The following is a 23404-nucleotide window of genomic DNA, read 5'->3' on the forward strand; positions in this document are numbered from 1 at the left end:
TTATTGTTGTACTTCATGAGGAACCTAGAATAGTCAGATTCATACAGACAGAAAGTATAATGGTTCCTTCTGTTTCGAATCTCTGCAGTGCTTTTAGCATAAATGAATGCTGGATTTTGTCAAATGCTTTTTCAGCATCTATTGAAATGATCGTAGGATTTTTGTCTTTGGTTCTGTTTATGTGATAAATTATATGGATTGATTTTTGTAAGTTGCTTTATTTATTTACTTACTTATTTTTTATTTATTTATTTAGAGTACTGGAGATTTAACCCAGGGGCATTCTATCTCTGAGCTATACCCTAGCCCTATTTTTTTATTCTTTATTTTGAAACAGAGTCTCAATAAGTTGCAGAGGGCCTCACTAAGTAGCTAAGGCTGTCGGCAAACCACGATCCTCCTGTCTCATCCTCCCAAGTACTGGGATTACAAGCCTGCACCACCACGCCCGGCTGATTTTTGTGTGTTGAACTAGCCTTGCATTTCTGGGATGAACCCTACTTGGTCATTGTATATTATTTTCTTGATGTGGTTTTGAATGTGTATTGCTAGTATTTTGTTTAGCAGTTTTGCATCCAAATTCATCAGCAATACAGACCTGTAGTTTTCCTTCCTTGAACTGTCTTGGTTTTGGTATTAATATGATGTTGGCTTCATAAAATGTATTTGGGAGAGTTTCATTTTTTCTATTTCGCAAAATAGATTGAGGGGTATCGGGATTAGCTTTTTTTTTTTTTTTTTTTTTTTTTTTTTTTTTTTGCGGTACTGGGGATGGAACTCGGGCTTTCTACCTCCGAGCTACACCCCCAACCCTATTTTTTATTCTTTATTTCAAAACAGGATCTCACTGAGTTGCAAAGGACCTCACAAAGTAGTAGCTGAGGCTGCCACAAACTCGGTTCCTCCTGTCTTACCCTCCCAAATGTTGAGATTACAAGCCTGTGCAACCATGCCTGGCTAGCTCTTCTTTAAAGGTTTTATAAAATTCACTTGGGAAATCATCTGGTCCTGGGCTTTTTTGCTGCATCAATCTTTTTGAGTGCTATTGGTTGGTTTTAATTTTTTTTATCTTCTTGACTCAGTTTAGGTAGGTTGTATTTATCTAGAAATTCCCTAATATACATGATGTACATTCACAAACATATCACAGTCAGTCACTAAGCCAAACATAATCAGAAGGGAGGGGTGAATTAGGTGGAAAGTGGGAAAGGGCTAAGTGAGTGACATGTGCATGTATGCCTCTACCATCTTCTACCCACGAAGTGTGTATCTGCAAGCCGGGCGTGGTGGTGCACGCTTGGAATCCCAGCATTCGGGAGGCTGAGACTGGAGAATAGCGGTTCGCAGACAGCCTCAGCTACTTAGTGAGGCCCTCTGCAACTCAGTGAGACCTGGTTTCAAATTAAAGAATAAAAAGTAGGCCAAGGGGTGTACCTTGGAGGTTGAATACCCCGAGTCCCATCCCCAGACTCACAAAAAAGAAAAACACCTAGTAATGAGAAGCTAGTTTTTAGGCTAATTCTGTTTATCGAGTGTTAATTTTATAAACTAGAATATATATAATAATTTTTTAAAGCTGGGCATGGTGGTGCACACCTATAATCCCAGTACTTGGAGGCTGAGAGACAAGGATCGTAGGTTCAAGGCCAACCTCAGCAGTTTATAGAGAGACTCTTAGCAACCTAGCAAGACCCTGTTTCAAAATAAAAACCAAAAAGGCTGGGAATATAACTTGAAAGTAGAATGCTTCTGAGTTCAATCCCCCAGAACCAATAATAATAATTTTTTAGACTTTTCAATTCTGCTTATTATCAAATATCTATTTTATAAACTGAAATCTGTCTTTGTGACCCCCTCCCTGTAAGAAACTCAGATTTAGTACCTTGTTTCTCCTTTTTCCCAGTTTTTTTCTATTCAAGATAGATATTTCAATAAGTAATTTGTAGTAATAACTGTGCTGACTTCAGTTTTGGACTGTAATAGCTGTGTTAAAGAATAACTATTTGGTCTCATTGGAGCCAGCACAGAATTTGCTTCTGTGTTTTTCTGCAGTGACAAAATGTCTTAACACCAATTATGCTATATTAATAAATCTTTTTGGATTAACATGCCTATTTATAACCTTCCCCATCATCTTTCTTTTTTTCATTTTTTTATTGGTGCAATGTATTCATACATCATAATGGTATAAAGAAAATACTTTTGTAGACATACATGCACACATCGCCCAGTTAGCCCCTACCCGATCCCCACCCCGTTCCCTCCCCATCCCTCCTTCCCATGCTTGGCTTAGTGGTTGACATCTAGTTTTATAGCAATTTATCCAGTATTAACGATGATAATCTTACATAAAAGTTTCATTTGTCTGATACCAAGCTTTTGATGACTTAAAGATAACATTTCAATATTTCTTTTTGCTTTCTTTCTTACCAGAGAATATTTTTTTCTTTTTTTTTTTAGGTGAAACTATCATACATTTATTTATTTATTTTTCAGAAAAAATCTATCTTGATATGGAATATGGACTCTAGATACCCAAAATAATCTCGAAGAAGAACAAAGCTAGAAGATGTATATTTTCTGATTTCAAACCATATAAAGCTACAATAATTGAAACAGTGTAGTACTGTTCTAAAGGCAGATATATAAACCATTGGAGTTAAATAAAAGCCTAGAAATAAATTCTAACCAATCTTAGTTGTCTGTTGAATGGAAAATCTTGTTTCTCTGGTTCTGGTGTGTGTTACCTATTTCTTCTTTGTAGTTAATCTCTTTGAGTGTTTTCTCTAGCGCTGGTTTTGAAGACATAAATTCCTTCCGTTTCTGTTTGTCGTGGAAGCTTCTTATTTCCCCATCTAATTTGATAGAAAGATTTGCTGGGTAGGAAATTTTTGGCTGGAAGTTGTTTTCTTTCCGAGTTTGGAATATGTTACTCCAAGCCCTTCTGGCTGTCATGACTTTTTTTGGGAAGTCTGGAGTGATTCTAATTGGTTTGCCTCTGAATGTCACTTGGCCCTTTGTTTTTGTTGCCTTTTAAGATTCTCTGCTTGGCTTCCACATTGGTCATTTTGACAATTATGTGGTGTGGGGATCCTCTTCTCTGATCCTCTCTAAAGGGAGTTCTATAAGTTTCCTGGACCTGTGTATTGACCTCTTGCTCTACGTTTGGAAAATTTTCTGCTATTACTTCCTTGAAGAGATTTTTGATCCCTTTGGTTTCACCTTCTTTTCCCTCCTCTATTCCAATTATTCTTATGTTAGCTCTCTTATAATGGGCCCATATTTCTTCAATGTCAGATTCCTGCTGTCGGATTTTTTTTTTTCTAAATTAGAAACTATGCGTTCATTTTTTGAATGATCATCTTCTAGGAGCAAGATTCTGTTCTCCATGTGGTCTAATCAGTTGTTTGTACTTTTTAGTTGAGGCCTTTACTTCATTAATTGCATCCTTTATCTCTGTTTGGCTCTCTCTGAGTTCTTTTCGAAACAGCTCTATTATTTCTACAGTTATTTTCCTGATTTGATCTTCTAGAAATCTCTGAATTTCTGTTTTATCAGGTTCTGATGTTGTGGGCATTCATTGCTCCATTGTTATTCCTCTTTCCCATGATTTCGGAAGTTTGTGCCTTCTCTGGGTTCTTCCCTTGGGTCACTACGATTTCACTTAAGGTGCTCTGGATCTCGAGTCTGTGGTATCTCAGTTCCCACTACTCCTTTACTGGGTTGTATCACAGAGTCTCAGACCCATGGAGTCAATCGAGGCTGCTTTAGACCATGGGGGATGCCAGGTTGGGAGTTCTCCTATGGTGTGATATCTCTGCCACCGCCACTCCCCCACTGGGTCAAGTCCCTGGGAGTACAGTACTGGGATTTCTCCTCTAGGGGCCACAATTTGACTCACTGTTGTTGAGTGTGCAGATAGAGCTGTAGTGGACTCAGTGAATTCACTGCTGCTGCCGCTGGTGGCAATATGGCACCACTGCCACGCCCTCGGCCGTGAGGCTGGCGTATTTCTTTTCTGTTTTTGAGCTCCACTCTAAGTCCCTGCAGGGTGTGCTGAGCCTAGCCTCTGGGAGCTTTAGATGCTCCCTGAGCCGAGAAATCTGCCGAATTCCTCCCAGCTGATCCTCAGTGGCTCACCTCGGCTCACTGTCCGCCGCACCTCTCTGGAGCCTGGTGGGCTGTTGAGTGCGTTGGTCTGGTGCCATCCAGTGAGCTCTCTGCTGCCGCCGGCAGTAAGGCGCTGCTGCCTTGTCCTCGGGCATGAGGCCGGCGTATCCCCTCTCTGGTTCTGAGCTCCATTATGAGTTCCCCTCCTCTCTGGAGCCTGGTGCTGCAAGGGAAAATGGCGCCCACCGCTTCGCGCCGCAGCTCCGGCTGCAGCACTGCGGTCTGGTTTCTGGTGTCTCGTTTTTCCAGCCCTCTTTTTCTCTGTCCCTTGAAATTACATTTTTTGTTTCTCTGCTCATGGTGTTTTTTGGCTATGAAAGGCGCTGATTTTGTGGTAATAGAGATTGGTTGTTAGCGGGGCTCGTAAGCCCCGCTTTTCTCCGTCCCCATCTTCCTGGAAGTCTCCATCATCTTTCTTTAGATACCCTTTACTTCTTTCCTTTTGGACAGCTCCTTATGGCATCTAGGGGCATTCTACCTCCGAACTACACCCCCAACTCTAGTTTTTATTTTTTATTGTGAACAGGGTCACACTAAGTAGCTGAGGCTGGCTGCAAACCACGATCCTCCTGTCTCAGCCTCTCAAGTGTTGGGATTACAAATGTGCGCCACCACGCCCGGCTGGCATCTAGCATTTAACTGAGTGTCCCAGTTGTCATCTGTATAGAGAAAAATGTTTAAATGCATTGTAAATTGGCCAAAGCCAATGTCTTTTTCTAGTCTTGGTTTGTTTAGTATTTCCAAAACTTAATATTTCTTTTTTCCCTTTGTGGTAGTAGGGATGGAACCCAGGGGTGTTCTACCTCCAACTTACATCCCCAGTCATATTTTTTATTATTTATTTTGAAACAGGGTGTCATTAAATTGCAGAGGGCCTCACCAAGTAGCAGAGGCTGCCTACGCACCTGTGATCCTCCTTTTTCAGCCTCCCAAGTGCTGGGATTACAAACCTGTGACACCACGCCTGGATTATAAACTTAATATTTTTCGCTCTGACTCGTTTGCTTTACATGCTACTGGACCAAAAAAACAAAAAACTGAAACAAACAAAAACACCCTTAAAAATACAGTGAAACACAGCTTCAACATCAGATGTTCTATTATGCAAAAGCAAGGGAGAAAATGGGTCATCCGAGGAACTCTAGACAAAGGAGAAACTAGATGCGCGAGACACTGTTTCGCTGCAGAGATAAATAGGGCAGAGCGTGACTCAGGGTTAGAATGCCCCTGGTTCAGGCCCTAGTACCAAAAACAATGTCTGTTTAGTCTATCAATAAGAGAATTTAGATTTCAGATTTAACCTAAATCGATATAAATTAACTTGTGCCTACACATCCATGACATTAAAATGGCCAAAGCTATACTCACATTCTTGCTTTCATCCTGTCCTTTTTCTGATGTTGTCAGGATTATGGAAGGCAATTTTGCAGTCATTCAAGTTGGTTTGTTTGTTTGTTTGTTTATTTATTTATTTATTTGTAATACTGGGGATGGAAGCCAGGGCCTTTCTACCTCCGGTCTAATCTCCCAGACCTATTATATATTAAATATGGAAACAGCCGGGCGTGGTGGCGCACGCTTGTGATCCCTGAGCTTGGGAGGCTGAGACAGGAGGATCGCCCACCTCAGCTACTTAGTGAGGCTCTCAGCAACTTAGTGAGACCTTTTTCCAAATAAAATATAAAATAGGTCTGGGAGTATAGCCCGGAGGTAGAAAGTCTCTGGGTCCACCCCCAGTACCACCAAAAAAAAAAAAAAAAAGTAAACTTAGTGAGGCTGAGAGCCTCACTAAGTGGCTAAGGCTGGCTTCAAACCTGTGCAATCCTCCTGCCTCAGCCTCCCAAGTACTGGGATTACAAGCTTGTGCCACCACGCCTGGCATAGTCATTCAATTTAAAATACCTCCTTAAAGGAAGGAGGAATGATACCTTTTAGTACATATTTCTGAAGCACACATATTTAAGACTCGCTACTAGGTTGTTAACCATCATCATTCCAACATTGATTATATTGTTTTATTTACTGGTAATAGATGGCTAATGTATTTTCAAGAATTCAGAAATTATCAAAAATATTTTGAGCCCCATTTACCTTTGGTATTTGTCTCTAGTTTCTGAAATTTGACCAGCCAGAGGAAGGGGACTGAAAGATAGTCTTACTATTTCCTGAAGCTTAAATGCCAGAGCAGGATACTTTGAGAGACATCTTGATTCCATTAAAATTTGCAGGTCAAAGGGCAGATTCAACTGGTCTGGTCATTTAAAGCACCAGGGATAGAAGGAATTGACCACTCTAACCACTTAAAGTTGGATTTCTGTTGCTACCTACTCATTATGCTACCTACTCAATATGACATGTTCATCATGCAGTAAAGTTACTAATCACTTTAAAGGCTTCATGTCCACATTTTCCTTTATTTTTTTTTAACTGAGAAAAAGATACAAACAGATAGAAAGTGATTGGCAGGAAGAGCAGTAAAGTTTTTCTTTTGCCCTGGGCTTCATGTTACTCCCTCAGGGCTCACAGGAAACAAAGTCAGAATAAGCAGGGCTCACTCCCTTTTCTGTTAATCACTTTATTAAGGTTCAATTTTTTAAATGTTCATAACTCTTTAAATTTGTGACTTCTAGATTCCAAGCCATGACTTTGATTATAAAGGAATTACTTCTGATCATTTTAATGTTCTTTATTGTTTTTTGTGTCATTCAGTTTTTCATCCATGAATGCAGATTACCTTTATCAGAAAAGATCTTTTTACAAAGTAATTGTATTGAGTAAGCAGCTACTAAAATAAGATTCTATTACAATTTGCTTTTTTTTATTCTGAATTTTATTCCCTCCAAAATGTTAGGATGTTCTTAAGAAAAGTTTTCAGTCTAGATACTTTTGAGTGTCCTTTGTAAAAACTGTAACCACGTTAACTTCACCTATACTTTGTGGTCTTTTCTTTCAAGTATATTAGGAATACAATTATTTTTCTTGTTCCCCCAAAGTTAGAGCTTACACAGTTTGCTAGCTTTCACATCCTTGCCTGTCTTCCAAAATGTTTTCGAGAGGTCGTTCTCCCCTGTAGCTTACCAAATGAGGCCCATTTTTTTTTCCCCACTGCATAGAATGCCAGTCATCAAAAGGACAAGTTTTGCAAAAGTGAGTTTATTCATGAGGCAGCCAAATGTGAGAAGGCAGGAGCCCCAGGTCTCAAATTTGCCTCCCTGAGAGTAGAATTTAAAGATACTTACGGAATAAATAAATGGCATTCTGAGACATGGGGAGAGGTGATTGGAGAAGTAAATAATCAGTGGTCTGTGCATTCCTTTTTTTTTTTTTTTTTTTTCATTTGGGTCTGGGGATGGAGCCCAGGGGCATTTGACCTCTGAGCTACACCCCCAGCCCTATTTTTTATTCTTTATTTTGAAACTGGGTCTCCCTGATTTGCAAAAGGCCTCACTGAGTAGCCATGGCTGTCCGCAAACTGCGATCCTCCAGTCTCAGCCTCCCAAATGCTGGGATTACAAAAGTGCCCCGCCACACCCGGTGGTCTGTGCATTCTTAATCAAACTTCATGGTTTCTATTTGGGCATGGTGGCACACATCTGTAATCCCAGTACATGGGAGGCTGAAATAGCAGGTGTGGAGGTCGCAGCCAGCCTCAGCAACTTAGTGAGGCCCCCAAAACTTAGAATGTTTGAAAATAAAAACTATAATTGGGCTAGGGGTTTATCTCAGAGGTAGACCACTTTTATGTTCAATCCTCAGCACCACAGAGAGAGAGAGAGAGAGAGAGAGAGAGAGAGAGAGAGAGAGAGAGAGAGAGAGAAGGAAGGGAAACTTCATGGTTCTTCATAGGATACATGATCAGAAAATGGCCGCATTTGCATTTTCTGAGGGTGAAGACTTCGGCTCTCTGCTGTCATTGCACACTTGGACTGACCTGGTGAAGGGTTGGTGGTTTCATCTGGTGTGAGCTGTCTCTTAGTTCCTAAAAAACAAATTAGGCAACCATCATTGTCATGACCTATACATTAGAGATATGTTATCTATAGCCAAGCTAATGGAAATATATTGCTTGTCTGTGTGACCTCTAAAACCAGTGAAAAAACTAAGTAACCAAAAGAAAGTGAAAGCTAGGCATGCTGACGCATGCTTGTAATCCCAATAGGTGGGCGTCTGTGGCAGAAGGATCATAGATTTGAAGCCAGCTTCAGCAAGAGAGCCAAGATCTTCACCCTCAGAAAATGCAAATGCTGCCATTTTCCGCTCATGTGATTATACGTATAATATATAATCAAAATATCTTATTCTCTTGATATGAGTTTTAGGCATATATACTTGCAGAAGTCAATATCAAGAATACAGTTTTCGCCAGGCGTGGTGGCGCATGCTTGTAATCCCCGCGCTTGGGAGGCAGAGGCAGGAGGATTGCGCAGGTTTGAAGCCAGCCACGCGCACTGGCTTAGGGGACCCTGTTTCCAAATAAATGTAAAAATAGGTCTGGGAGCATGGCCCAGAGGTAGAAGGGCTTCCAGGAACCCCAGTACCACCACCAAAAAAATAAATAAATAAAAGAATACAGTTTTCAAGAGAAAAGTCAGGAGTATGGTCATCTACTAGGGAATTTTTAAAGGATAGGAGCCATGGGTATAGGAGGGAAAGTTTGATTCTGCATAGTTCACAGCATATGCTCATTCCTCAGTTTAAAAAAAATAGCATCAATAACATAATAAAAATCTCAATTCAGATTACATTTTTAAAAGATTTAAAATTAGCCGGGCGTCGTGGCACACGCTTGTAATCCCCGCGCTTGGGAGGTGGAGACAGGAGGATCGTGCAGGTTTGAAGCCTGCCGTGCTGGCTAAGAGACCCTGTTTCCAAATAAAAATAGTATAAATATAGGTCTGGGAGTGTAGCCCTGAGGTAGAATGGTTTCCAAGAACCCCAGTACTACCATACACAAAAAAAAGATTTAAAATTATATATCTTATTAGTAATTCAATATTCCAATGGCTTAGACTCCAATGGTACATTCCTTAAATATTTGAAATTTGAAGTCCACATCATCACCTGTTATATTATGTATCATATTGTATTCTTGGAAATTTGATATTTACCCCAGAGATTAACTGTATCATGCTAGCTGACCAAGCACATCTTTTAGAAAAGAGTTTATAATTCAGTAAAGATACTTCAACCATAAAGAATGAATTTTACTATTTTACATCATGATGCTCTCCTCAAGCACAAAGTAGAACTCAAATGCTATCACTTTTGTATTTTGCTTTCAGTAAAGGTGCTGATAATGCTAATTAGATGGAGTAAATTATGTTTCATTTGTCTGGTACTATTTGCCTGCTAGTAAGTGTGTGAGTCTTACTCTTGGCACAAAGAAATTCAGCACTCTTGTTGGGAAAACACTCTTTTCATTCCAGCTTTGTCAGTCTTTGAGCTTCCCAAAAGGGAACAGATGACAGCAATCAACAGGAAACTGTTCATAGTTAGACCATCTTGAACTCCTTCACCTTTAAGCTCATTTCACCACTTAACATACTTTTTTCAAGTAGTCAGTGGGTATATTTAGACTGTCCTTATCCCTTTGGTGTTGACTGGAGCCTCTGGTGTAAGCCATCTGCTGTTCTTAGAATTACTTAAGAGTGTGGGGACAGTGGAAAGTGATATTGGGATCCATGAGGATCTTCTTTTCCAACAGTAAAGACTAGATATATTTAAATTAATCTTTATTTCCTTATGTAAATTGATCTACATCCCCCATTTGTCCATTTGTTAGTATTGCTTGTTCAGTATACCCACCCATCCAGAATAAAGAATATCCCTTAGAATATTTAAATGATAGTCTTTCAGTTTGTGGCTTAACTGAAACTCTTCCTTATGACTTATTGAAGCTCAATTATCTTAACAAAAGACAGAAGCAAAGTTAAACTTGGGCAGTGCATTCTCAGGTTCAGTTTTCTTGGATCAAAAGCTCAGGCCACTTATATAATTCCTATAAATCAAATCAGTCTTCTGATGTAAAAGATGAGCTACTGAAGAATGCATTTTTGACTGAGACTAAATTGTTCACGAACTTCATTCTGATTATTTTATAGATTTCTTATGTCCACATCTCTATTAAATCTACCTCCTTTTCCTTCTGAACATGAACCACAATGTACATAGCCCAACCACAAAGAATGTGTAAAGTTGAAATCACTGTTTCAGAGTGTATAGATCATTGCCAATAAAGTCACAATTCTACACTTACTACATTAATGAAATTAAAAAAAAAAAATCTACCAAGTCCAGCGTGGTGGTGCACACTTCACTTGTAATCCCAGTGCTTGTGCACACTTGTAATCCCAGCACTTGGGAGGCTGAGACAGGAGGATCACATAGGCTCAAAGCCAGCCTCAGCTACTTAGTGAGGTTCTCAGCAACTTAGTGAGACCCTGTTTTCCAAATAAAGTATAAAATAGGTTTGGGAGGATAGTCTGGAGGTAGAAAAGGCCCTGGGTTCCACCCCCAGAACCACAAAAGAAGAAGAAGAAGGAGAAGGAGAAGGAGATGGAGGAGAAGAGAAGAAGAGGAGGAGGAGGAGGAGGAGGAGGAGGAGGAGGAGGAGGAGGAGGAGGAGGAGGAGGAAGAGGAAGAAGAAGGAGGAGAAGGAGGGGGGAGGGGGGGAGGAATTACCAATCTCCAGAATGCCCCAGGAACATATAGCTGTTTATATATCCACTTTACTAAGCTTCATAATTGGTTGCACACTGTGCATGAAAATGTTTTCAGTGCCAGTAATGACTCAGTTTGCCTAGAAGCTGCACAATACTTAGCAAGCGTGTGGGTTAAGTGGATGAACATATAGGCGACGGTAGTATTCTTACTTTAAGTCACTAATTTAATTAATTAACTAATTGTTTAATTTTCAGGCTTAACTACAGCTATATCTAGGAACTCTTCTTCTTTTTTTTTTTTTTCTTAGCCAAAAAGTAAAGTTGTAAGTTATTATTATCAGACTAGGAATGTACCTCAGCTAGAGGGCTTGCCACCAGGAGCCAGTCTCTGGATTTGATCCCTAGCACTGCAAAAGAAAAACATATATTTTTAAAAGGTTAAATATATTTTTTAATGGTAAGAATACTTGACCTGAGATCTACCCTCTTTTTTGTTGTACTGGGGTTTGAACCCAGGAGGCTTCCTACCTCTAAGCTGTACCTCCAGCTCTTTTTACAAATGTTTTAAATTTTAAAACAAGATCTTACTAAGTTAGTGGTTTCAAAGCTGTAATCCTCCTGTCTAAGCCTCTGAAGTACTAGGATTACAGGCATGCACCACCATGCTAGGCTAGAGAGCTACCCTCTTAAGTTTTTAAGTGTATAGTACAGTGCCATTACTCTAGGGACAGTGTTGTACAGAAGATCTATAGGACTTAAGCATCCTGCATCATGGAGACATTAAGCCTGTCGATGAACAGTACCCCATGTCCCCTCCCACTCAATCCCTGGCAATCTCTGTGTTACTCTCTGATTCTGTGAATTTAACTATTAAATTAGAGATACCTCTTGTAGGTGAAATTATGCAGTGTTTGTCATTCTATTTCTACCTTATTTCTCTTGATAGCATGTAGGATTCTTTATTAAGATAGCTATATAGCATGATAAATACATTTAACATTTAACAAAAAACCTGAATGGAACTCCCTATTGCACCATTTACTTCAAGTGTAGACTTGGGCAAGCTATATAAATTCTCCAGGCCTCAGTTTCTTCACCTATAAAATGGTAATAGTATCTTAAGGACTCATTATGAGGGCTAAATCACTGTGTTGGCATTTTCTTTCTTTTGCAGGCAAGAAGCTCTTCTGGCTGCCATTAGTGAAAAGGATGCCAATATAGCTCTTTTGGAGCTTTCATCCTCTAAGAAAAAGACCCAGGAGGAAGTGGCTGCACTAAAGCGGGAGAAGGATCGCCTGGTCCAGCAGCTTAAGCAGCAGGTAGTTAGTAATGCCAGGGGTGCCCAGGGAGGGCTGAGGAGACCAGCTTTCACACTGTCCACTCCACATGTGCTTGCCAGGGTGTACTCCAGCATCTTATGCTTCACGTTAGACATGCATAATGATATTGAGTTCATTTTCATAATTAGAGACTTCTCATAAATCTGTGGGTAGGTTCAGGAAATGCATGGTATTAGACAGTATCAGTCTTCCATGGGAACAATTTTTAACCTTGTATGATAGCTAGTAGAAAGGAGTGAAATTCTACCTACTTGAATTTTTTTCATCCAAATACATTCCTATTACATGGGAATTAAGAGGTGAATATTTTTAAGTGATAACTTGATTTTTAAGAGATTATTTTTATTAAGAGATTCTTTCCTTCTTTCTTTTAATTTTTATTTTTTGGTGGTACTGGGGTTCCTGGAAACCCTTCTACCTCCGGGCTACATTCCCAGACACCTATTTTTTTATATTTTTATTTGGAAACAGGGTCTCTTAAGCCAGGCTGGCTTCGAACCTGCGAGATCCTCCTGTCTCTGCCTCCCAAGCACGGGGATTACAAGCCTGCGCCACCATGCCCGGCCCTTTATTCTTTATTTTGGAACAGGGTCTCACTAAGTTTCAGAGGGCCTCACTAAGTAGCTGAGGCTGTCTGCAAACTGCAATCCTCTGGTCTTAGCCTCCCAAGTGCTGAGATTAAAAGCGTGTGCCACCACGCCCAGCTGGATGTTACTTAAAAAAGTTCTCTGGATTTTGAGTGTATATGCTTAGCAGTATCAGTTTTCTTAAGTAGTTAGCCTGAATATATAGCAATGTGATTTAAGTACTTTATGGCCCTTCACCTTAAAATGCCAAATAGAATATCTAGCGTACTGGAATGCTGTATCTCATTCATGGGAGCTTTTGATTACTTGGCTCTCACTATGTTTTCAGGGGCCGGGATGTAGCTCCGTGGCAAAGCACCTGCTTTGCAGTTGCGGCACTCTGGGTTCGATCCCTGGTTCCAAAAAGACAAAAAAAAAAAAAAAAAAAAAAAAAAAAAAGAACTCCTTTAAAAACCATGTTTTCAGTAGGTGAAAATTAAGGAACTTATAACCTTAGAAAAGAGTAGTAAAAAGGTTATCTGTGCATGTGGTTTGTGATAGAGTGCATGCTTAGCATACAGGTACTCTAGCCCTAGATTTGATCCCTACCACTGGTTAAAAAAAAATCACATGTATTTTTATCTAAATGTATACCCTGAATATTCTGTAGTTCTTGATACTCCTTCATACAGTCTTTCACTGTCTCCCTTCCATGAAAAGTTTTGCAGTCTTACTCTCTCAAAATGTATCTGGATGCTTTGAGCAAGAAGGAAGGAGTCGTGCCAAAGACATTATGGTTCTTTAATTCTCCTAAGTGTGTAATAAGTTTTGGATAAGGGAGAGGACTTTTGGAAAGAGACTGTGGCATTGATGTTGTTTTAATTTAAAGCTTCTAGTCCTCGAATTGCTGGATGTTCCTCAATCTAAAGGCCATTTCTTAATAGAGAAGCATCAGCATCGGCCAGGCTTTGCAGTCAGTGGAGATGCCCCTCCCTAATTGGCTCTTGGCATTCATGTGTGGTTCCTGTACTCAGAGGTGGAGCAGTGAGGGATAGACAGATTTGGGGGTCATCGTCTAATATGGTCCCAATTTATTTACCCCTAGGGGTAACTTGTCTCCTCAACTCATTCACGGCAAAACAGCACTTGGAGGACATGGACTAGAGGAAAGGGCCAGGGCTAATGAAAAAATAAAGGTTTTCTAACAAACTCCAGATGTGCTGTGGTGGGTGCCAACCAGTGTGTTCAAACCGTAAGTCATGAAGACGCCCCTGCTGTGGTTGTCAGGCACCCACACTAGATACAATGTAAACTCGGGGTGCTAGCAATCATTAATACAATCTGTTTGGCCACAGTGGCTGTCACAAGATTGCCTTTCTCTCAGCATTATATTCTTTTTACCTCCAGAATTTTATGATCTCTATATTGTATTTTCTGTTAGTGTGAATTTCACCCTGTGTACCTAAACAGAGATACCAAATGCAGATTGAGCTTCTCACAAAAGCAAGTATGTGTTCTCGTTAGTTAGTTTGTTTTGTTTTCGTACCAAGGATTGAACACAGGGACATTCTACCTCTGAGCTGCACCCCAGCCCTTTTTTTATTTTGAAACAGAGTCTAAGTTGTAGAGGCCCTCTAAGTTGCTGAGGCTGACCTCGAGCTTTTGATCCTCCTGTCTCAGCCTCCCAAGTACTAGAATTATAAGTGTGTGCCACCACACCCAGCTGAAAGTTTTTTCAGTAGAGTTCTTTTTTATTTTTGCAGAACTGAGGATTGAACCTAGGGACAAAATTCTACCTCCAACCTACGCCCCAAACCCTATTTTTTTATTCTTTATTTTGAAAAAGGGTCTCGCTAAGTTTTAGAGGGCCTCACTAAGTAGCTGAGGCTGGCCACAAAAGTTTCTGGTCTAATTTCTAGGTTTTTGGTCTATTTTGAGTTGACTTTTGTACAAAATGAGAGATAAGAATCTAGGTGTGTTACGGTTTTGAGAATATGTTACAGTTGGGGAATGTTATGGTTTTGGAGAAACTGTCCTCGGGGACCCCTATTAGAGCCCCGGACACAATTTCCCTCAAACCACAACAAAACCCCAAAAACAGAAAAACCGCAGAAAACAGAAAAAGTACGGGTTCTTGTCCTGAGCTAAGAATAAATACACATTAGTCCGAAATTTGCTAAGGATTTAAAGAAGTTTATTAAAAAGATAGAAATACAAAAGATAGTTTCAGCCCCATGCAAGAATGGCATGGGGGTTGGTTCAAATGAATGCCCCACCAGAGATACAACATGTGGACCGGACTTTTTATACACGACACCCTCCATCTTGTTTTCGTAATTCTGACGTAGTAAAAACCCTGTCAGGTACCTCCCCCATCCAAGGTGTCTTTCACAAAGGTCCATCCCCTCCTCCCATCCTAGCTAGATTATTATGTAGCTCTGTCTTTAGAAAGAGGAAGTCCTAGCTCCCCTCTCCTATGGACTTGCTAATTACATTTAGCTAAGTCAGTCTCGGTTTCAATAGCTGTTTGCTTCCTGACTGAAACCAAGACCAAGTCTTCCTTTCCCCAGGTCTGCCTTTTTTTTTTTTTTTTTTTTTTTTGCGGGTCTGGGGATGGAACCCAGAGGTATTTGACCTCTATGCTACACCCCCTGCCCAATTTTTTATTCTTTATTTTGAAGCAGTGTCTCACTGAGTTGCGGAGGGCCTCACTAAGTAGCTAAGGCTGTCCGGGAACTGCAATCCTCCGGTCTCAGCCTCCCAAATGCTGGGATTACAATCGTGCGCCACCACGCCCGGCTTGACACAGTTATTTTTGAAATATATCTATTAATAATCAGAGCTTTCTCAAATATCCCTAGGCCATTCCCAATACTGGTACAGTTGCATTTTTTTTTTTACATATACATATCCAGTTTTTCTAGCACCATTTAGAACTGAAATTTTTATAATGCTGAGTCATCCTATATAAGAACAAGGGTAGGTGTTTCCCCTTTCTGAATTTACTTTTGCTCTCTTAGAGGTGTTTCAAGTTTTTATTCATATATTTTACCCATCTTGTCAGTTCATCTACATTAAAATTTTATCTTTGTAGCTGAGCATGGTAGCACATGCTTGTAAATCTCGGTACTTGGGAGGCTGAGAGAGGAGGATCACAGGTTCACAGCCAGCCTCAGCAGCTTAGGCCCTGTTTAAAAATAAATGAATAAAGTAAGGCTAGGGCTGTAACTTGTGCGGGCACTGTGAGGTCTGACTGTGAGGCCTGGCTGGAGCAGGTGGAGAACAAAAGAACTCTAGCAGTGATTTGAGAAAGTAACCCTAACCATCCCCTGCCTCCAGCCTCAGGAATCTTCTGCCCTGGCCCCTGTCAAGACCACCAATAGGGAAAAGCCATGACTGCCAGCTCTTCCTCCCTCCTAATTCCTCATAAAAAGCTCCTGGTCTGTAAGGAAGGAGCCTTTTCTGACTCTTGTGGGCTCTCTCCCTGGTCAGTTTGCCCTCCCAGGTTCCCTGCAACTAAAGAGTCTGTTCTGGTCTGTAGAGCTGTGTTTTTTCTTTCTTTTATCCATATATTATCTAATAGCTTAGAGGTAGAATGGCCCTGAGTTCCATTTCCAGAACCACACATACACACACAAAAATATAGAGACTTTTTATTGTATATAAGTTTTGTTTTCTATAACCATATGCATTTACTTACATTAGGCTTGATTTTTGTTTATATGTTAATTTGGTATTTCGCTCTGTTACCCAATTCTTATACCATATAAGTTATTTTATCTTTTTTATTGCAGCCTGTGGTATTCTTATTTTTCATTGGCACATTATCGTTACACATCATAATTAGATTCAAAGTGCTATCTTCACATATGCACACATCTCTTCATGTGTTTCCATTCTTGTTCCACCTTCTCCTCATGCGTGCTAGTGTGATTGGTAGTGAAACATTCGTATCCAGACATAATATCATTTGGTCATTTCTCAGGCCTCCTTTTTCAACCTTTTCTTCTTCCCTTCCCAATATCCCCTCCAGTGTTCTAGTAATCTCTCCCCATTTTCATGAAGCTCCTTTGTCCTTTGACTTCTGACAGCTTGATTGTAATGCACCTGAAGTGAGTAGAGGAACCTTTTAGATTGAATCTACTTGAGGACCTTTGAGCTTCATAGATGTTCATTCCTCTCCTAAGATGGAGGTGTTTTCAGCTATCATTTTTTAAAATAGGTTTTCTTTGCCATTCTTTATCTCTTTCCTCTGAATCACTCATAATGTGAATATTTGTTTGGATAATTGTGTCTCATAGATATTGTAGGCTTTCTTTACTCTTTTATTTTTCTACTCCTTTATTTTTCTTAAACTGTATTATTTCAAATGACCACATCTTCAAGTTCAGAAATTCTTCTGTTTGATCTAGTTTGCTATTAAAGTTTTCAACTGTATTTTTTATTTCATTTATTGAAGTCTTCAGCTCTTAAGATTTCTCTTTGGGTCAAACAAATGTTCTTAAAAACTATTTAGCTGCCCATCCACTTGAGATTCAGACTGCAGTAGTTTAGTTACCTTTCAGAATGAGTTACTTTCTAGAAAAAATAAAAACCAGAACACTATTAGGCTTTTTTCAAAATAATTTGAAATAGCTACCTCTGAATTATTCTCTTATTATTACCAATTACTCTGGAAAAAGCACTCTATGATGCTATTCACTGTGAACTTCTCAACTTAGTTCTATAGGCAAATGCTTTACTTTCTATATTTAGATAATGTCAAGTTAGGTTCAAAATATAAAGATGAATCAGTTCATTCAAAATGAGGAGACAAATTTTGACTGATTTAATTTTTATAGCAATAGCTCTTTCTGAATAATATCACATAAAATGTTTTAGGCTATAACATTTTCTCCTCATATGTAGTGGGATTCATAATTTATGAAAACTATTTGTCAGCATTAATTAAACCTATCACTCTGCCAGGCGTGGTGGCATACACCTGTAATCCCTGTGCTTGGGAGGCTGAGACAGGAGGATCACACAAGTTCGAAGCCAGCCTCAGCTACTTAGTGAGGCTCTCAGCAACTTAGTTTCCAAATAAAATATAAAATAGGTCTGGGAGTATAGTCCGGAGGTAGAAGGCCCCTGGGTTCCACCCCCAGTACCAACAATCAATCAATCAATCAATAAATAAATAAATAAATAAACAAACAAACCAACAAACCTATCACTCTTTATACTCTAATTCTCTTCTAGGACCGTAACTACTCTCATTCATGGGGGTAGTACATTTAGGTGACAACAACAAGAATTTAATTGAGTTTTTTTTTTAAATCTATATATAAACCCAGGCGTGGTGGCATATACTTGTAATATCAGTATTTGGGAGGCTGAGACAGGAAAATCACAGGTTTGAAGCCAGCCTTAGCAATTTAGTGAGTCTATTCGCAATTTAATGAGACCCTGTTTTCAAATAATAGAAATAAAAAGGGCTGGGATGTAACTCGGAGGTAAAATGCTCCTGGGTTAAATCCCCAGTACTACAAAAAAAAATCTTTATATAAAGTCTTTTTTTTTTTTTTTTTTTTTGGTGGTGGTACTGGGGATGGAACCCTTCTATCTCTGGGCTACACTCCCAGACCTATTTTATATTTTATTTGGAAACAGGGTCTCTTAAGCCAGCGAGAGTGGCTTGAAACCTGCACGATCCTCCTGTCTCCGCCTCCCAAGTGTGGGGATGACAAGTGTGTGCCCAGCTTTATATAAAGTCTTAATGGCCATACATCTTTTATTTATATACTCACCCTTGGCTACCAGTAATATTAATCATTTATTCACCCTCTTTGTTGTGTTGGCAAAGTTTTGTGATTATTTTCTAATAAGATCTCCTGTAAGGAGATCCAGTTCTGTTTGTTTGTTTGTTTGTTGTTTTGTTTGTGGTACTGAAGATGGGACTCAGGGGCCTTCTACCTCCAGGCTACACCCCTAGACCTATTTTATTTTTTTAAACAGCATCTCACTAAGTTGCTGAGAGCTTCATTAAGCTGTTGAGGCTGGCTTCAACCCTGCAATCCTCCTATCTCAGCCTCCCAAGTACTGGAATTACAAGCATGCACCACCATACACAGCTTAGGAGAACCAGTTATTAATAGTATAGTCCCATTTCACAGATAGTAAAAGAAGGCACTAATTGGCTATCAGCATTAGTCACTTCTAAGTACCAGATGTTTGTAAGAGAAGTTCTACACTTTTTCTTAGCCTGCTGTCAAATCAGTGTTGATACTTTGAACTCTGGAGCTGTTTAATTCTAAACTATCCTAAGTACTAAGAAGTACTTCCCCCATGTTCCAGGAACCTCTTCTTGCTTGACCCACGCTCCTTACTGTTCACAGATACTTCTAGACTCTTCTAAATTTATTTAGCAGCATTTACCAGTTATTATTTAATGCTTACTGTATACTGGGTCCTCTCCTGGCTCCTGGCAATACAGGAACAAGCCAAACAAACATGGCCCTTGAAGGCTTCCCTTTAGAAATTGCAAGCTCACCTATTTTATCCAATACCTCTAGGTGTTTTGTCACATAGAGTTTTCAGTCATCTAATGTGCTAGTCTGATCTCATGGCTGTGACCAGACAACTAAAAGGAAAACAGCTTAAAGGAAGAAAGATTGATTTGGGCTTGTGGTTTTCAGTCCATGGGCACTTGCCCCGTTATTCTGGACCTGTGGGCAAGGCAGAGAGCATCATGGTGGAGAGGCCACGCAGAGCAGAGCTGCTCTCCTGTGGCAGCCAGAAAGCAGAGGGGAAAGGCCAGGGTAAGACACACCCTCTAGGGCATACCTCCAAGGGCCTCCTTCCTCCAGCCAAGCCCACCCTTGAAGTTTCCATCACCTCCCAGGAGCCCATAAATTACAAACCCATCAGTAAGATTAATCCACTGATGAGTTAGAGGCCTCATGATCCAGTCACCTCCCAAAGGCCCCACCCCTCAACACTGCTCCTTAGGGACCAAGCCTCCCCCCCCCCCACCTCAGTGCTAGTGATTGAACTCAAGGGCATTTTACCTCTTAGCTACACCCCAGCCCTTTGTATTTTTTGTTTGGAACAGGGTCTGGCTAGGTTGCTGAGAGAGCCTTACTATGTTGCTGAAGCTGGCCTTAAACCTGTGGTTCTCCTGTGATAGCCTCCTAAATACTGGGATTATAAGTGTGTGTCACTGTGCCCAGCTCATGAACTTTGGGGGAATATTCCAGATCCAAATCATAACATCTAGTCTACAAAGAAGCTATACTTCCTTGATGTAACATAAGAAAAGTAAGTAAAAATTTTTCACACAACCTCCGATTGCTTAGTCTGTCTCATTTTAAGAGCCCTGAATTTATTTTAATTTATTCATGTTTTATGTTTTCTGAACAATTGTAAGTTTCCATTATGCTTAATAGAAGAATTATAAATGGATTAAGGATAGCTAACCTCTATGGACTTAATCGATCATAAGTAATATGGCCAAACATGTTGAAAATATCATGAATGAGTATCAACCGCTTCTTTACAATATTATCTTCTGTATGATGACAGTTATTTTGTTTTCATAGAAAGTGAACCCCTTCTGCTCAATTAAAATATATAGTATTCAGAAATTGACTTGTTAGGCTTCAGTCCATATTTAATGTTTCAATAGCCCTTATTAACTTGGTCAGATAAAAATGTTAATTATTTTACAGTTATTCTCTCTTCAATTCTAAGTTTTGGTATATTAAGTATTCAGCGTGCTGCTTTCTGTGTGCAGCTATAAATGTTAATTTCATCTATATTATTGCTGATGGCATCCAGATTTCCTTGAAAGGAAGTAGTGGCAAAGCATCTTGTGTTCACTCTCCTCACTTTTGGAAGTGTCTTCTACTTTGATAGCCTAATCTCTGCTTTAGTCTTTGCTTCAAGACTCATACTTGTAGTTTGGAATCTCTTAACCATGAAATAAATATTTGTTCTTTCTTTCCTTCCTTCCTCCCTTCCTTCCTTTCCTTTCCTTTCCTTCCTTCCTTTCCTTTCCTTCCTTTCTTTCTTTCTCTCTTTCTTTCTCTCTCTCTTTTTCTCTTTCTTTTTTTTTAACATCCTAGGGATGGAAACCCAGGGCCTCATATATGCTAGGCAAGTGCTCTACTACTGAGCTACAGCCCTAATTCTTAGTATTTTTTTCTTATCATTAGAAAAGCCATTCCATGCTTTTTTCCATTTGCAAATTCATACTCCTTTCAACGTAAGTTGAAACAGATGTGAAATGAGAAGGAAAGGAGGGTACACAGAAAAAAAAAACCTCACTCTTCCCATAAGTGGTCATTTTATTTATTCTTTAAGCCTTGGAGATATTTCTATTGGTATGTTTATTCTTCAAGTATAAGAACTCCCATTCTGTAAGTGTTGCGTGTGTTTCTTGTTTGTATGAAACATTGATAGGAAGCGCTATGTCAGAAATCAGGGCGCTAGCTTCTGCTTTGTCCATAACTGAATTATATACCTGGGGCAGTAGTAAAGCCACCAACTAATATACAGCACTTTACAACTTACAGAAGGCTATTCAGATGCCCTGTAGCACTACTTACATGGCTCAGGCAAATATCATGAATAAAAGTGAGTGAGTGGTATAAGACAATAGGAGAGAGAACTGTGATAAACTAGAGACCACATGCTTCGTCTAAAGAGACGGCTTCTTTTAATACCAGCCTCCTGTGACCATGCAGGATATGGGTTCTGTGTTATCTAATCCTTCACTTGTGTAAAAAAATCTCTTAAATTTTTTGGTTGGAAGCTGATTTTTCTTTTGGTTCTCACATAAATCAGGCTATAAACTGTCTTACTTGCTTATTTGGGCTCTATCTTCATCTGTAACAGTGGGAGGGATAGATAAAATGAATTTTGCAGTCTAATATTCTTTATTTTCATATTTTGATAAATCAACACATTTACCTTTATAGTAACTGCTAATTGCTGACATTAGATGTGTGTGTGTGTGTGTGTGTGTGTGTGTGTGTGTGTGTGTGTGTGTGTGTGAGTGAGGGGGGAGAGATGGATGGATGGATGGATGCTGGAGACTGGGTCCAGAGACATTCTACCTCTGAGCTAAACCCTCAGCCCTTTTTAATTTTGAAATGGTCTTGCTAAATTGCTGAGACTGGCTACAACCTGCAATTCTCCTGTCTCAGCCTCCCAAGTAGTGGGATTACAAGCGTGCGCCACCACACATGGCAGAAAATAGCTTTAAAAGTAGTAATCATGAGCTGGGCTTGGTGGCACACGCTTGTAATCCCAGCATTCAGGAGGCTGAGACAGGAGGATCATGGTTTGTGGACAGCCTCAGCTATTTAGTGAGGCACTTTGTAACTTAGTGAGACCCTGTTTCAAAATAAAGAATAAAATAAAATAGGGCAGGGGATGTAGCTCAGAGGTAAAATGCCCCTGGGTTCTATCCCTACACCTGCAAAAAAAAAAAAGAAAAAAAAAAGTAGTAATCTTGAAGCATAAAAAATGATATGTATAAGGATTATTTAAATCTGTCTATAGATAATGTGCTTATTTTATTAAAGTATTAATTTCATTAAAAAGTAATGCATTTTAGTTAGGTAGGGTGGTGCACAGCTGTAATCACAGCAATTTGGGAGGCTGAGGCGGATTGGATATTCAAGGCCAGCCTGGGCAACTTAGCAAGACCCTGTTTCAAAGTAAAAAATTAAAAGGCTTTGAGATGTAGCTCAGTGGTAGTGTACCACTGTTTTTTTTTTTTTTTTTTTCTTTTCTTTTTTTGTGGTACTGGAGTTCCTGGAAGCCCTTCTACCTCCAGGCTCCACTCCCAGACCAATTTTTTTAGTTTTGGAAACAGGGTCTCTTAAGCCAGCGCGGCTGGCTTCGAACCTGCGCAATACTCCTATCTCCGCCTCCCAAACTCAGGGATTATAAGCGTGCGCCACCACGCCCGGCGATACCACTGGGTTTAATCTCCAGTACTAGGGAGGAAAAAAAAGACAAAAAGCACTGCATTTTGAAGTTTTAAAAAAATTGATTATTTACTATCCCCTTGAAGCCTCTTTTTAACTCCACAAAGAAATAGATCATATTTTGATGAATTCTTCTCAATTGTAGGTAAGTGAAGTCAAGACATTGGGAGATGTAGGGAAATATGAATTCATCCCAGGCTCCTTTTATCCATCTGCCTTTTTTTTTAGTTATCAATTCCAGATGTTGGAAATTCATGACAACAGTTTGATAAGACTTTCTTCCCTTCTTGTCTAGCATCGAATCTAACTTACCCTTCCTATTGCCAGGCTGCTGCCTTTTATGATGCTACAGGGAATTAATTTATAAATCTTTTGAGTTTCCTTATCCCTCTTAAATTTGTCTCAATGCAAATAAATCAACCCGGATTTCCTGCGCATTTGCTAGTGCCCTCCACCCCTGTTGCTTGTGTGCCTGTCAGGTGGCATGACTTACAGCTGCCATTCCTGTGCTCGTTGACCTTGGTCTGAGGATCTCATTAAGTGTAAGTAAAGCTAGACAGATTGGCTGGTCCCCCCACTTCCCTTAGTGGGAATCAAACAAATATTTTCCACAGAATCTATTCCTTCTGCCTTTTTCAGTCTCTTTTCACGTAATGCAGATTCTTTCTAAAAGTAAATATGTAATTAAA

At 39.7% G+C, this 23404-nt stretch overlaps 1 protein-coding gene across 2 annotated transcripts in view; it reads left to right on the forward strand.

Annotated features, from left to right (window-relative positions):
- ERC1 (ELKS/RAB6-interacting/CAST family member 1) overlaps positions 1 to 23404 on the forward strand; it is a gene marked incomplete at both ends in the record, with an annotated part of 441980 nt that overhangs the window by 315115 nt on the left and 103461 nt on the right. For both annotated transcript variants that reach the window (XM_080705759.1, XM_080705760.1), the window contains one exon: positions 12007 to 12151. In XM_080705759.1, the coding sequence (XP_080561885.1) occupies positions 12007 to 12151 (145 nt within the window). The remainder of the gene's footprint in view (positions 1 to 12006; positions 12152 to 23404) is intronic.

This window comes from Muscardinus avellanarius (genome assembly GCF_963383645.1).
Source record: "Muscardinus avellanarius genome assembly, chromosome: 11".
NCBI classification, from domain to species: Eukaryota; Metazoa; Chordata; class Mammalia; order Rodentia; family Gliridae; genus Muscardinus; species Muscardinus avellanarius.